General features: G+C 39.3%; 1 protein-coding gene across 1 annotated transcript; it reads left to right on the top strand.

The window, feature by feature from the left end:
* The first annotated feature begins 3,141 nt into the window (after positions 1 to 3,141).
* LOC308328269 (uncharacterized protein) lies at positions 3,142 to 14,494 on the top strand. Its single transcript, XM_080782040.1, has 8 exons — positions 3,142 to 3,399; positions 3,552 to 3,645; positions 5,333 to 5,737; positions 5,870 to 6,343; positions 12,060 to 12,373; positions 12,481 to 12,574; positions 13,421 to 13,825; positions 14,000 to 14,494. The coding sequence occupies exons 1-8, from the start codon at positions 3,155 to 3,157 to the stop codon at positions 14,483 to 14,485; spliced, it is 2,517 nt and encodes an 838-aa protein (XP_080638166.1). The 5' UTR covers positions 3,142 to 3,154; the 3' UTR covers positions 14,486 to 14,494.
* Positions 14,495 to 15,559: the final 1,065 nt, after the last annotated feature.

The raw sequence follows: 15,559 nt of genomic DNA, 5'->3' as shown, positions 1-15,559 counted from the left end.
TTCTTTCTTTCTTAATATCCACACTTGAGTATGTGACTATGCAGATAACGGTTCCATGACATCATGGCACAGATAATGTTGCAGAGCACATCATGAGAATAACACAACGTCATACTGTGGCTCGGGACCAAGTAGAATGGCTTTAGCTCCTGATGGTCTGTGAAGTGAAACTACTGTATATGGATGCCAACATGGAAGAAGTCTGATTCTTTTGTACGTACAGTAGCTATGTATTTAATGTCATTATTTGTTGCCATTAGACAGCCCCATTACCACTGGTGCATGTCAGATCTTCACTTTATTTAAGTATGCTGGAGCGATGTGTGACTTCATAAATAATATAAAAAGGCTATAGGTGTAGGGTTTGCGACCGTTATGTTATGTACACATCTGCATTATGATATGCTAATATTCCTAAAGGAACATTTACACACCTGCATATATGTGCTGTCCTGCTCTACTTTCTTTTTTCAATATATGTTTATGGCAAGTTTTCCCTCAAACAAAGGCATTTTATAGAATAAAAAGAAACATGATTTAACAGATACCACAAAACGTAAATGAAAGAGAAAGGGACAAAAACAAAACAAAATGACATAGAACATAACGAAACCAGACAATAGACAAATGAGGTTTACACAAACGATACCACAAGCAATCACGTCACAGACAAACAGGTATAGACAATTGACAGTTGACACTAGAGGGCAGCACATCACTTAGTCTGCTCACTCATAAATGGTGACCAGAGTTTCTGGAATAGGAGGATGCAGGTGCTTCCTATTTGACAGGGTAAATCAAGTTATTTCCAGATGCAACACACCTCCCACGTCCTTTAGCCACATATTGATTGATTGATTGATTGATTGGAGGATTTTCAGATTTTCAGGCAAAAAATGGCCTGGACTTCAAACTTATCTTGAACATGTACAATAATGTATATCTCAATATCTACTGTATGTATCACTTGATCTATCTCCACTCCATCTGCCTTCTGGGTCCCCACTTGCTCTATACATCTCCACATAATCTTACTTGATAAACTAATCATTTGATCCTTAACTCTCTGTGTCGTATAAAACAAGCTCATTAGTTCATTTTGACTGGAGTTGTTTAAAAGAAAATCCTATTTGCTTCACTTTTCACTTGGTTGACATTTCTATATTATAAGCCCCCCTTTTTCGTGGTCATTTTGAGATATGGATTATGACATAATTGTCGAAATTTAAAAAAAAAAGGTTTGAAATCTTTTATGTGCAATGAATCTAGAATACCGGTATATGAAAGTTTAACTTTTTAAATTATATTAAGGAAGAAAGTGAACTGGTTTGAGATCGATCTGTAAGTGGTTAAAAAGAAAATACAATGCAATCACTGTATTAATGATATCAGGTTCAGGTTCATTTATTTGTTTGTCCCAGAGGGGTGATTTGTTGTACAGAAAAGCATCGTAACAGGCAGACATGAACATGAATCACATAAAATACAGTAAACACACATGGGGTACACATAAAACAATAAAACAGGAAGTCAGTTCAGGTTATCAGTGTAGAAATTGAAAATGAAATAATTTTTTTGTTTTACTGCCCATTATATGAATAATTAAGACATTATTTTGTAAAACCTGTGCTAACTTTTTCTGGTTAGAGGACTACGAAAAACTGGAATTTTGTTTTGGGAAAGGTATTTTTGCTTTAGCAGACTTTTTATGCAAAGCGTGGGGAAAAAAGGCAGAATGTTTTGTTTGTGTAAAAGAAAAAAGAAAACAACCCAAAAACCTGTTTCTTGTACACAAAACACAATGCAATATTGAAGCAATGATTTGTATGGTGGTGTGTCCTATAAGTCCATGTGGGCTGGGCGCCTTGTGTGCATGACACAAAAATAAAGAATCTATCTATCTCATCTATGGCATTACAGATGGGGCGAACATGACGCCAGCACAAATTAGTGACTCATTGACAGCATTAACCCTCTAACACCCGCATTAATTTCTACTTGCAAAAAATTGATTTCAACCTTACTACTACTTTGTACTACTAGGACTGACACAAAAAAATATGTTAAAAAAAATAAAAAAATAAAGTTTGATGAAAATTTTATAATAATTATATAATAATATAATAAATTAATAATTTACATTTGGGGGATATCTTTCACAATAATGAATAAAACATGTTCTAGACATTCTAATGATCACAAAAAAACATATATTACAATTATTTTACCTACTTTTAATTAGGGTAAAGGTCAAAAGTCTTAGGTTAAATGTTCAAAATCGCACAGAGTCCAGACATTTTTTATTTGTGTGAATTTCAGCCTCTGTGGGGGGTGTTTATATGCAAATATCATGACCAATGGCATTGAAATGGCATTGCGATGAACATCACTGATGACGTTTAGGTGAAAAAAGAACAGAAAAAAATAATAAATAATTTAGTAATTCATTTAATTAAATTTGTTGCTAAAAAGCAACTCTGGGTGCTAGAGGGTTAACAGCAACATCGAATGTTTGATTTGGCCAGACGGTGGCCTGTCCTCACCTTATTGTGAATATGTCACTGCCGCCAGGGCAAGTGGTCAAGACTATTAAGTACAGTAAGTACACAATGATATACAACCCTCACACCCATGTCTCAGAAATGCTGACAAAAGGTCTGGGCCTTTTTCCTTCTCGTTATCTAAAGTTTAACTTCCTTCTTTGTAACTTCCTGATTTATTGCTTTAGGATTAATAAGATAAGAATAAGATAGACTGTAACTTCCTGATGACTTCATTTGCTATTTCTGGGCGTTACGGTTGGCAGTGACTATAGCGTCTCTTCGCTAGATGGTCTTGGAAGATTACAGTAAGTAGCTGATATTTAAACATTCACACAGTGTGATTCATTTTAAATGAATCATTGAACGACAATGTTATCTGTACATTAGCAAGGATGAATGTATTTATTGCTTTAGGATGTAGGTAAAATATACCAGCCACCTGCATTTGTGGACCTTGGACATTAATTAATTAATTTATTATTGGATGGACTGTAACTTTATTTTGACTCAGTGTAACAGTGTAAATCCGAGGTCTTACATATTGATTCTATCCATAGATGGCATATACTAGAAGGTATCTCTGCGGGCTAATTTCCACTGTCATCCCGACGATGGTGTATCTGCTTTTAATGCATAACGTCTCAGAGATGAGCTGGAATGCTAGCAAACGCAGTTCTAACTGGTTGGAATACACAGCTGCTGATGGGAGCCCTGAAGATGACGTTAAATGCTCCGCAATCCTGGAAGGAGACACAGAGACACTGCAGAAGGCCGAGCTATTGTTAATCACTAAAGACTTCAAGAGGACTGTCCAGATCCCTGATGAGTATTATATTAATGCCACCCAGGACTGCAGGTATCGTTTTGTGAACCAAACTTATCTATATTTCAATATTTGATTACTATTACAACATTGAAATGTAACCGCATTTGTGGATTTTTAATTATCGATAAGGAGTACCCCCATATTTCGCCAATGATTAGGTATATTTAATTTGTTCATTTCAGGATGTTCAAGCTTAGAAGGAAGTATTTGACGTTCCCTCTAAGCCAGGAAGAGGAGGACTTCCCCCTAGCCTTTTCTATTGTTGTCCATCATAAGGTAGGCTATACAAAAATTATACTCTTTCCAAACATATTATAAAACATATATATACAGTATAAGCGGCCCTCTGCAGTTGAAATGATGACAAAGTGGTGGTCTCAACGGGTGCATTTATTTCTGCAACCGTGAAAACGAAAGAAAGAAGCACTGTTATGATCATATCAACTATTTCATAGTTTTCACTCAGCAATAAAAGCTTCACTCGACAGCTGTGCATTAAGTTCATCACTTCCATATTACAACCAACAATAAAATGGTTAATTCATAGCCAATTATAATACAGTGATACAATAAATCAGTCCACTTCAATACATGACCAATAAAATACCAAAGGGAAAATGCACAGTAATCAAATATTTTATACACCAAAACATACCATAAACAAATACAATTAATTAAGTCCCAAACAAATCATGGATGAGAAAATAATAATACAAGGAACAAGGAACAAGGAACACTTGAAAATTATATTCTGGGAAATGCCCAGGTTAAAAAACTTGAATGCCTCCCCCTAGCCAGCCGGGGCGCCTGATGGAGGGGAAAGGAACTGGTTCCTTCCACGCACTACGTCCAACCAGGGAAACTCCCCCCTGTCAGGTGTAAAGGAGCAACTTGGACACTCAGGCATGAAGGAAGCATGAGTTCAAGTCCGTTGCTCTCCCCTTGTCCCACATATATGGGGACTAGGTTGGTGGAGGCTGTGTAGAGCAAAGGATCACATTAAATAATTGACACACGGGTGAAAAATGGGTTACAAAATCACGAGATAAAAAAATATATATACTGTACTGTTGGGCGGGGCCGTTCATAATACAATTGAGGTATGAAGCTGCGGGCCGCATGACATTTATCCCAGGGCCGCATTTGGCCCGTGGGCCACACTTTGGACACCCCTGCTATAGTCCTACAAATACATATTTAGCCCCATGCTCTAATGACCCCGCCCCCCTGTCAAAAACAGCTAAAATCCCTAAAATGAAAGAAAGCAGCAAATGAAAAAAGATTAACACTCATCTTTCACTTTATCTAATAACAACCTAAAACATGAACCTTGGTTGAAAAGTTGTCCTTTAAGCTGTGTCTTAGGCCTACAGGCAACATTTACTTAATTGAGTAGGCCTACAGTACACTTTGCATATAAGCGATCAAATGTTTCATTTCATACCTTGCTGTGTAGTGTAACAAAGGCACGCTGTGCAAACAAATGCTAGTGTGCGTCTCTTCCTCTCTGACTCGGGGTGTGTGTGTGTGTGTGTGTGTGTGTGTGTGTGTGTGGTGTGTGGTGTGTGTGTGGTGTGTGGCTAGCAGGCCTCAGCTAAGTATGGTGTGGTAACAGGAAGTTTAAAAGTAAATAGCCCGAAATAAGTTTCAAAAATAAGATAAACAAAATAGGCAAGGTAAATAACAAATTAACTTCAGATTTAAGAAAATGATTGAAGTTAGGATTACCAGTGTCACGAACAGTTACATACAGTATAATATTTTTGTGATCAAGATGTGCAGTGTCAGATTTGTCGTTCCATTTCCGAATGGCTATAACTGACTTCCACATGTGCTGGTCCTGGATAGACAAGAGTGCACTTTGCAAGACTATATTGCTATCAATTAAACTCAGTATTTACAAATTGTGAATATTGGTAGCCAATAGAATTTAATTAAATTCCCCCTTTCTCATATACTGTAGGTACAGAACTTTGAGCGCCTGTTGCGTGCCATCTACGTCCCTCAGAATGTTTACTGCATCCATGTGGACAAGAAGGCAGAGGCTTCAGTCCATGCTGCTGTCTCGGGTATCTCTTCTTGTTTCGATAATGTCTTCATGGTCAGCCAGTCTGTGAGTGTGGTCTACGCTGGCTGGTCACGTGTACAGGCCGATCTCAACTGCATGGCCGATCTCTACAACGTTAGCACAACCTGGAAGTATTTTATCAACCTGTGTGGTCAAGACTTCCCCCTGAAAACCAACCTAGAAATTGTGAGGAGCCTGCAGGTACTGAAGGGTAGAAACGGCTTGGAGTCTGAACACGGTCCTGACTGGAAGAAGCAGAGGTGGCAGAAAGTTCATCAAATAGTAGATGGAGAGCTCCAGGTAATCATTAATGTCACGTGTGCATGTTTGTTTTATTTATTTTCTTGTTTGTTTTTCAAGTTGTGTTCCATATTGTGTTTTTGATTTTATTGTTGACATTGGTTCTTTGCTTTTCATTCTCTTTTGGAACAGCAATATGCAGAAGCTGCGCCGGCTAAGGACCCACCACCCTTCAATCTGCCCATCTTCACAGGAAGCGCCTACATCGTGGTTAGCCGGGGCTATGTAAACAGTGTGTTGGAGGACAACCGTGTACAGGAACTGAAGAAATGGTTTGAAGACACCTACAGTCCTGATGAGTTTCTCTGGGCCACCATTCAGCGCATCCCTAATGTTCCTGGATCAGTCTGGCCAAACGCCAAGTACGACATGACCGATGTCAACGCTATTGCACGGCTAGTGAAGTGGGCGTTCGATGAGGGGTCAGAGGGTCAACTGGGGGCTGTGTACCCAATGTGCCATGGAAAACATGTTAGGCAAATATGCATATATGGTGCTGGTGATCTGAAGTGGTTAATTGAGCAGCACCACCTTTTTGCCAATAAGTTTGATGTAGACTCAGATGTCATTGCCATCCAATGTCTGGAGAAGTACCTCAGAAACAAGGCACTGGCAGAAGAACATTAATTGTATTCAGAAGAACATTCAAATGTAGAGACACAGACAGAACCAAACCAAATGTATTATTTCTAAGGCAAGCACTGTCTGGGGACCAGTCATTGATTAGTTTAATCTTGTTTCTAACAACTGCAGGTTACAGTTGTATTTAAATGAGCTCTGTGCTTTATACAAATTCAAACACGTAAAACAGACACACAAGGAATAGACACACCTTTAGTTTACTTACTGTAGGGCGCCTTAACTGATCATTTCCTGCTTTTCTTACACAATACAGTGAACATAATAAGTACTCCATGGCAGATGCAAAGATAAGAGAAATTGAGAATAAGTGCATAGCAAGTGGGCAAGTGTATACTGTAGCTCCTTATTTACAATAAGTTATATTTTTTGGTTGGGAAAAAAAGAAAAAGGCTCTATATTGTTACATTTTAATGTTCCAGTTCCAATTTAGTTCGCTCTCTGTTTTTTTTTATATATATATACAAGGCCGGTTCTAAGGGGGGGCAAGGGTGGGCATAGCCCACCCAAACGTGCATCCTGCCCACCCAATCAAAGATTATGGAGTGTGTGTGTGTGTGTGTGTGTGTGTGTGTGTGTGTGTGTGTGTGTGTGTGTGTGTGTGTGTGTGTGTGTGTGTGTGTGTGTGTGTGTGTGTGTGTGTGTGTGTGACTGTGTGTGTGTGTGTGACTGTGTGTGTGTGCAAACTACTGTAATGAAATAATTGTTAATTTTTTTAACTGTCCTACGTCAAACTGTGAATATCAGTGCATGGTCAAAGGACGGCAGTGAAGCAAGACTTTTATTGCAGTGAATGGAGTTGGCACGGACGATCATCTTTTAGGGAACTGTGTTGCTGTTGGACAGATTAATTTATACTGCATGAACAATATAAAAGCATGATTATCAAAAAGACAAAGGACACTGTACTTTAATCATCTGCAATAAAAGCCCTTTTATATTCACCGTTTGACGTGGACAGTCAATAAAAATGAACAATTTCTTGATTACAGTATTCCATAATACATTTGTTTTGGCCTCGCATTTTAACTTCCACCTCACTGAAGCGCTGGACAGACTATCAATTCAATTTATACACAGTATATTCTTTCCTTTTTCTTCTTTTTTCTCCATTCATTTATGATTTCTTACTTTTAATCAATGCTAAATATCTCTGTATTCCAATATTCCGGTAATCATTGCCATAGTGTGTTTATTTCAGTAGCAGGGGCCTCCCAGTCTCTCCACCAGGGTTGGTTCTGGAGGGGACAGGGGTGTGCAGACCCCACCGAAATGTGCGGTGCCCACCCAATCAAAAGTTATGGAGAATATTTATTTGTAGCCAATATAAAACATACCACAAAATATCAGTACCATTTATCAGTTCTGATTGGGTGGGCAGCATTTTTAGATAAATTGAACCCATCTGAACACTGTTTGCCAAGTGCTGTTAACCGACAGGAAGTGGCGTGCACATAAGACACTGGGTGGTACTAGAGCACCTGCCCTTTTTCCCTCTGGACAGCAATGTGCCCTTTTGAATGTTCGTTTTTTGTTATTTTTGTTTTGTACAGTATGTGGCCCATGGTGACATTGATCAATTCTGGATTAAAAGCTTCCAATATATTATTTATGCCCCAAAATCTATAAATCTCACACACTATTAAGGCAACCGGTGGTTCCACGTGCTCCACAAGGTGCCCTTTTTTTTCTTCACTTGAGCACCTGCCCCTCGAAAAAATGTCTGTGCACGCCACTGCCAACAGGGTGCGGATGGAAATTGGGTTACTATTGGTCAAAGAAGGAGAAGATAGATAGATAGATAATCTGAGATGATATAGCATAGTTTTCTATGCATTTCAGGGGATTATTACGCTATGCGGTGCGTGCGGGATGCACCCCCATATATTCGTCCTGCCCACCCTAGTGGGCCAGGCTACAGCTGGCCCTGTATGTATATATATATATATATATATATATATATATATACACGTAGGAACTCAGCTGGATTTGAACTCACAACCTCTGGCTCACATGGATGTCGTCTTAAAAAGGTTGCCACTGAGCTCTCTGTGATTTAAAGTTTTAAGTTGTTCTTCTTGGTGTCACTTTTCAAATGGGGCCTTGTACAGAGCATTTGAATGTTTTTTCATCTTTTATTTAAATCCTCAAAAATGATGAAAAACTGCATGCTATAGTATGCCGTCCGAGACCCTGGGCTATATCCCATGGTCTTGGAGTGATTTTCGTCTTTTTCTCAAATCCTCAAAAATGTGGAAAAACTTCATGCTATCAGTTTCAGGTTTATTTGTCATGTGTCATGTGCTCAGAGCACTCTCAGTCTTACATACATAGGACATAAACAAACATCTATAGTGCAAGAAAAAGACAAAAAAACAGAAAAAGAAAGTGCAAGTGAAGTGACAAAACGGTGCAATACAGTTCATGGTCAGCTGTTCAGCAGCCTGACTGCCTGGGGGTAGAAACTGTTACTGAGACGGGTGGTGCGAGATTTGATGCTCTGGTAGAGTTTTTTGGAAGGGAGTGGTTTGAACAGGGTATTTGTGGGATGACTGGTGTCTTTAATGTTGTTGTGTGCTTTTTTCATACAACGAGTGGTGTAGATGTTGTGGATACTAGGTAGTTCTGTGCTGCCGATGATTTTAGCTGATGTTTTAACGGTCCTCTGCAACCTGTTGCAGTCCTGAGCGGTCGTGTTACCGTACCACACTGTGATACAGACACTTTCAATTATACAGCGATAAAAGTTCACTAGTCCTTTTGTACTTAAGCCAACATTTTTAAGGCACCTCAGAAAGTACAGTCTCTGCTGCGAAAATCACTCCGAGACCATGGGCTATAGTTCATGGTCTCGGAGTGATTTTCGTCTTTTTTCAAATCCTCAAAAACGATGAAAATCGGTTTGCTATTATATGCCGTTTTTCATCCTTATTGGTCAAAAATGATGAAAAATGAGGATTTGAAAAAAAGGCGAAAATCACTACAAGACAATAGGTTATATAGTTCATGGTCTCGGAGTGATTGTCGTCCTTTTCTCAAATCCTCAATTTGTTTGAAAAACAGCATGCTATAGTATGCCGATATATATATTTTTAAATTACAAATTAATTTGTTTTTCCTGTGTGTCCTGTATGAGCTCTTGTGATCCTGATCGTGAATGACATTGGTATCCCGACCTGAAAATGGGTTTTTATGTTATGAATTGTATTCATAATATGCAGAATGGGTACATTTCAAATTGTATTCATAGTATGCAGAATGGGTACATTTCAAATTGTATTCATAGTATGCAGAATGGGTACATTTCAAATTGTATTCATAGTATGCAGAATGGGTACATTTCAAATTGTATTCATAGTATGCAGAATGGGTACATTTCAAATTGTATTCATAGTATGCAGAATGGGTACATTTCAAATTGTATTCATAGTATGCAGAATGGGTACATTTCAAACGAAAGCATTGGTATCAGAAAAGTATCAGTATCGGCCCTTTTTGGTCATATCGGTATCGGGCCGGCGGATATGCCAGTCTAACCACCGATCCGACACGGGGGTGTAAGGGGTTGACACTATGGCAGGTAAATAGAATGTTGGGACATGTGGAGTTTGCTTTGGAGTTGCCCCAAACTGCAAGTGCACATTTGAGTGAGCATTATTCTCTGGTATCGGCTAAAACAGAAATTGTGGTTTCGGGATCGGATCGGGGATGAAAATAGTGTATCGGGACATCCATAGTTTTCACCACAAAGTGTCACGTCAGCCCTGTGATCGTGCGTAAGTAAATCGTAGGGGACCCCCAAAAATATTTTTTCTGCAACATAATGGTTACATTCTTTGCATTTGCGGCTGCTCCTATGGATGAAAATAGAATTGCTTCTGGCTCTGGGTTGCTTAACCCACCCGCGACACCCGTGATTCAAATTTGGCATGGATTGGACATTCCGTTCGTGATTTGATTTGTGGCGTTTTTTGTAAAATAGGCCCCTCCCACTAACTTTGGACGACGATTACGGCCGAATGATGCGGACTACCAAAATTCTGCCTGTGGCGTTTTTTATCGGGTTGGAAGTGGGCAAGCCCATGTAGGTCCAACATGGTCTACATGTGGGCTAACTGGGCATGGGTTGGAAGTAAGCAAGCCCATGTAGGTCCAACATGGTCTACATGTGGGCTAACTTGCATGGGTTGTAGAACTTGTAGTACATCTACAAAGTATAACCTTTAACCTGTTAAAACGAACTAAACCAATTAAGCAAATAGGTTTATTTCCATGCAGTCTCTCCAGTCTCCAGTCAACATTTCACATGCTAATTGTTAAGGGGTGGGGTCACTTGTGTGCCTATCCAATCACATTCCTAACAGAGATTTGTTTTTTTTGGGAGGTTGGGTGAGGGTCATTCTCACACAAGAAGTCCTGCTGACCTGTTGATTTTTTTGACTGCTTTGAAAATGGTAAGCTGCTACATTATCTTATTGTAGATTATACTGTATATTGTATTTACTTTGATCAGTTCCCTTACTTCCCTAGTCTGTTTGATCAGTTGTAGGCTAGTGTTTCTTTACCTACACATGAGGTCATATTCTTTGATAACTGTGTCCATTAAGGACTCCAATGGAAACAAGCCATGAGCCTTCTTGTTTTTAAAATACTCTTAGCAGGCCTTGTATTGAACTGTACTTTCCTGTGCTTTTTTTTTGCAAACTGCTAATACATTATTCAATCAATCAATCAAAGTCTAGTTGAATGGCTAGTCAATTAATTTAATTTGTCAGCATTTATGTAATCTAGTACAATACAGACTTTGCAAAGTCTTAAAAAATAGGCCTGTTTCAGTGGAAGTCTTCTGATGTTTAATTGCTATATATTTTACAGTTGTTGGCAGGTATAAGCTCCAGCAACACACACCATCTTCTTTTGTATGAAGGCTGTCAAATTCAGCAAGATTTTATGTACTTTACTTTGATAATTTAAGTATATTCTGATGTTAGACCACCGTCCACCAATTAGCATCTGAGCAGAGTGGGCTAGCCTGCAGACCTCAGAAAACCTGTATTTCTACATACTTACAATTTAGGCTTTTAGCAGACGCTCTTAATCCAGAGCGATTTACATTAAGCAATAACACGTCTACATAAAGTGCTATATTTAAAATATATTACAAATATTTAATGACTTGTGCCTTCTTTATAACTTTTTTTTCTTGATTCAATAGTAAGATATTTGTTATTATTATTTGGGATTCCAACCATATACTGACATATCTAATAGTGGTTTCATTGCAAACCGACCACTAGGGGGCGAGCCAAATTAGTTTGCACAGCTTTTTGAAAACCTTATGCCCATACCTAACACCACGCCAAAATTAAAAAAACTAGTCACCAAAAGCCAAATCGTGGTGATTTATTACGAGTTCGTCCCCAGCTATGAATGACAATGTTATCTGTAGCAAGGATGAATGTATGTATTGTATTTATTTGTCTTTCTTTCTTTCAGGACTCCTGACATACGAGACCAGCCACCTGCATTTGTGGACCTTAAGATGAAACATCCTCAACAGATATGGCATATATGACAAGAGAACACATGGATTGTTATGTTATTGATTATGACTCACTCACTGAACAGTGTAAATCTGAGGTCTTAACATTTTAATTGTTGCAAGTGAAATTCTTTCACATAGATGGCATACACTAGAAGGCCACGTTATTCTTTGCTGCATATCTGCGGGCTTTTGACTGTCATCCCGATGATGGCGTGGCTGCTTTTAATGCATAACGTCTCAGAGATGAGCTGGAATGCTAGCAAACGCAGGTCTGACTGGTTGGAATACACATCTTCTGATGGGAGCCCTGAAGATGACGTTAAATGCTCCGCAATCCTGGAAGGAGACACCGAGACACTGCAGAAGGCCGAGCTATTGTTAATCACTAAAGACTTCAAGAGGACTGTCCAGATCCCTGATGAGTATTATATTAATGCCACCCAGGACTGCAGGTATCGTTTTGTAAACCAAACGTATCTATATTTCAATATTTTATATACCATGTTCGTACCATGTAACCCCCATCTTTCACCAATGATATTCAATTTGTTCATTTCAGGATGTTCAAGCTTAGAAGGAAGTATTTGGCGTTCCCTCTAAGCCAGGAAGAGGAGGACTTCCCCCTAGCCTTTTCTATTGTTGCCCATCAAAAGGTTATACTTATACTCTTAATTATACTGTATGATTTTCCAACACATTATAAAACAAATATATATATATATATATTTTTAAATATGTATTTATATTGCCACTGGGAAGGACTAACCCACTGAAAGATTCTGGAGCAAAGGGACCTTATTTTAAAACACTAGAGTGGTGGCACTGGCCTACTTGGAACGATGCAAGTTGGAAATGAATGACCCGCCCAATTATGTCCGTGTCCCATTTATGCCCATATATGGACTTCTTTATCAGGCATGCCCAAATAGTCTATGCAGATGTCAGAACTTCACTGTGATGTCAGAACAGGCCAGCTCCATATACTGTATGTATAGAGGCTTTTGTGCTGGTTCTGGACAACTGGCTATCCGACGGATAGCCAGCCACAGTACTCTGTGGGGGTGTGGAACACACGTGTCGAATTTGAAGTCGGTGCGGCGAACACTTCTTGAGTTACGTGGAATACAGACGTACACAAGTACGTATGTACTGTACACACAGAGACTTGGTGCATTTATATGGAACTATAAATACGATTATAGTTCCATTTCGTCAGAGTCAAAATAATTGATCATTTATGCTAAAACTGACACGAATCGGTACACATCTCTGGAGTCATGTGATCAAGATGTGCAGTCAGATGTGTCTTGTTCCATTGATTCCGAATGGCTATAAATTACTTCCAAATGTGCGGGTAAAATGATAGACAAGAGTGCACCTTGCAAGACAATATTGCTATCAATTAAATCCAGTTGAAATGACAGTCACATTATTTACAAATTGTGAATATTGGTAGCCAATAGAATTTAATTAAATTCCCCCTTTCTCATATACTGTAGGTGCAGAACTTTGAGCGCCTGTTGCGAGCCATCTACGTCCCTCAGAATGTTTACTGCATCCATGTGGACAAGAAGGCAGAGGCTTCAGTCCATGCTGCTGTCTCGGGTATCTCTTCTTGTTTCGATAATGTCTTCATGGTCAGCCAGCCTGTGAGTGTGGTCTACGCTAGCTGGTCACGTGTACAGGCCGATCTCAACTGCATGGCCGATCTCTATAACGTTAGCACAACCTGGAAGTATTTTATCAACCTGTGTGGTCAAGACTTCCCCCTGAAAACCAACCTAGAAATTGTGAGGAGCCTGCAGGTACTGAAGGGTAGAAACAGCTTGGAGTCTGTTCACAGTCCTGTCTGGAAGAAGCGATGGTGGCAGAGAGTTTATCAAATAGAAGATGGAAAGCTCAAGGTAATCATTCATGACACGTGTGATGTTTGTTTTATTTATTTTCTTGTTTGTTTTTCAAGTTGTGTTCCATATTGTGTTTTTGATTTTATCGTTGACATTGGTTCTTTGCTTTTCATTCTCTTTTGGAGGAGAAATTGATCCATAGTCATTAATTTATCCCCTCATTTATCTAAGGCGACAGGGGAGGCTAAGGACCCACCACCCTTCAATCTGACCATCTTCACAGGAAGCGCCTACATCGTGGTTAGCCGGGGCTATGTAAGCAGTGTGTTGGAGGACATCCGTGTACAGGAACTGAAGAAATGGTTTGAAGACACCTACAGTCCTGATGAGTTTCTCTGGGCCACCATTCAGCGCATCCCTAATGTTCCTGGATCAGTCTGGCCAAGCGCCAAGTACGACATGACCGATGTCAACGCTATTGCACGGCTAGTGAAGTGGGCGCCCGATGAGGGGTCAGATGGTCAACTGGGGGCTGTGTACCCAATGTGCCATGGAAAACATGTTAGGCAAATATGCATATATGGTGCTGGTGATCTGAAGTGGTTAATTGAGCAGCACCACCTTTTTGCCAATAAGTTTGATGTAGACATAGATGTCATTGCCATCCAATGTCTGGAGGAGTACCTCAGACACAAGGCACTGGCAAAAGAACATTAATTGTATTCAGAAGAACATTCAAATGTAGAGACACAGACAGAACCAAACCAAATGTATTATTTAAGGCAAGCACTGTCTGGGGACCAGTCATTGATTAGTTTAATCTTGTTTCTAACAACTGCAGGTTACAGTTATATTTAAATGAGCTCTGTGCTTTATACAAATTAAAACACCGTACGTCTTGCACACATAAAACATGACATTTTTATTTTAAACATGTGCAAGGTATTTGACTGAGTAGGGAAAAAAGACCCTTGACTGTTGTTCACACATGGTTATACTTTGACTAAGGAATAGACACACCTTTAGTTTACTTACTGTAGGGCGGCTTCACTGAAAACAGGCTATGTTTGGAAAAATACGTAGACAATCTTGTGTCATTGTCTTGTATAGAAATAATTTCCTGCTTTTCTTACACAATCATAGACTGTAAAATAATATGGACAAAGCGTTCTCCGGGTCTGATATGGACTTTAAACTAGTGACTGGAAGCAGAAAGTATTCATGGCCATGTTTATTAAGGTAATACAGTCTATGTGAAGTTGGGCCCAAATACATGGACCTCTATGGAGCTATAGAGTTTTTTGGGCCCAATGACAGTGCCACAACAGGCCATTATATGAACTTTCAGGAAGTCAGGATTTCCTACTGGCTTCAGACACTATTGGCTTCACTCACCCCCTGTACACAATACAGTGAATATAGTACTCCATGGCAGATGTAAAGATAAGTGGGCATAGCAAGTGGGCAGCACATTACGTACAGTAAGTTATATTTTTTCTTTTGGGAAAAAAATAAAAAGGTTCTATATTGTTCAATTTTAATGTTCCAGTTCCAATTTCGTTCGCTCTGTTTTCTTCTTTTTATATATATATATATACAAATATACACTCCATCCTGATCGTGAATGACATTGGTATCCCGACCTGAAAATGTGTTTTCTGTTTGATTGATTCTCTGGTATCGGTGTGAATGAAAATAGTGTAACGGGACATCCCTAGTTTTCACCACAAGGTGTCACTGTTGTGCAATGTGCAGCCGAACACACACACACACACACACACACACACACAC

This window comes from Protomyctophum bolini (assembly GCF_963924005.1).
Source record: "Protomyctophum bolini genome assembly, chromosome: 14".
Taxonomy (NCBI): domain Eukaryota; kingdom Metazoa; phylum Chordata; class Actinopteri; order Myctophiformes; family Myctophidae; genus Protomyctophum; species Protomyctophum bolini.
Note: the sequence above shows the minus strand (reverse complement) of the source record. Positions and strands in the feature narration are given on the sequence as shown.

Bases quoted from the DNA above. Each gene is read 5' to 3' on its own strand.
- LOC308328269 (XM_080782040.1), top strand. From the start codon at position 3,155: ATGGTGTATCTGCTTTTAATGCATAACGTCTCAGAGATGAGCTGGAAT. The intron at 12,374-12,480 runs GTATCGTTTTGT...TGTTCATTTCAG, and splicing joins AATGCCACCCAGGACTGCAG to GATGTTCAAGCTTAGAAGGA. The intron at 13,826-13,999 runs GTAATCATTCAT...CATTTATCTAAG, and splicing joins TAGAAGATGGAAAGCTCAAG to GCGACAGGGGAGGCTAAGGA.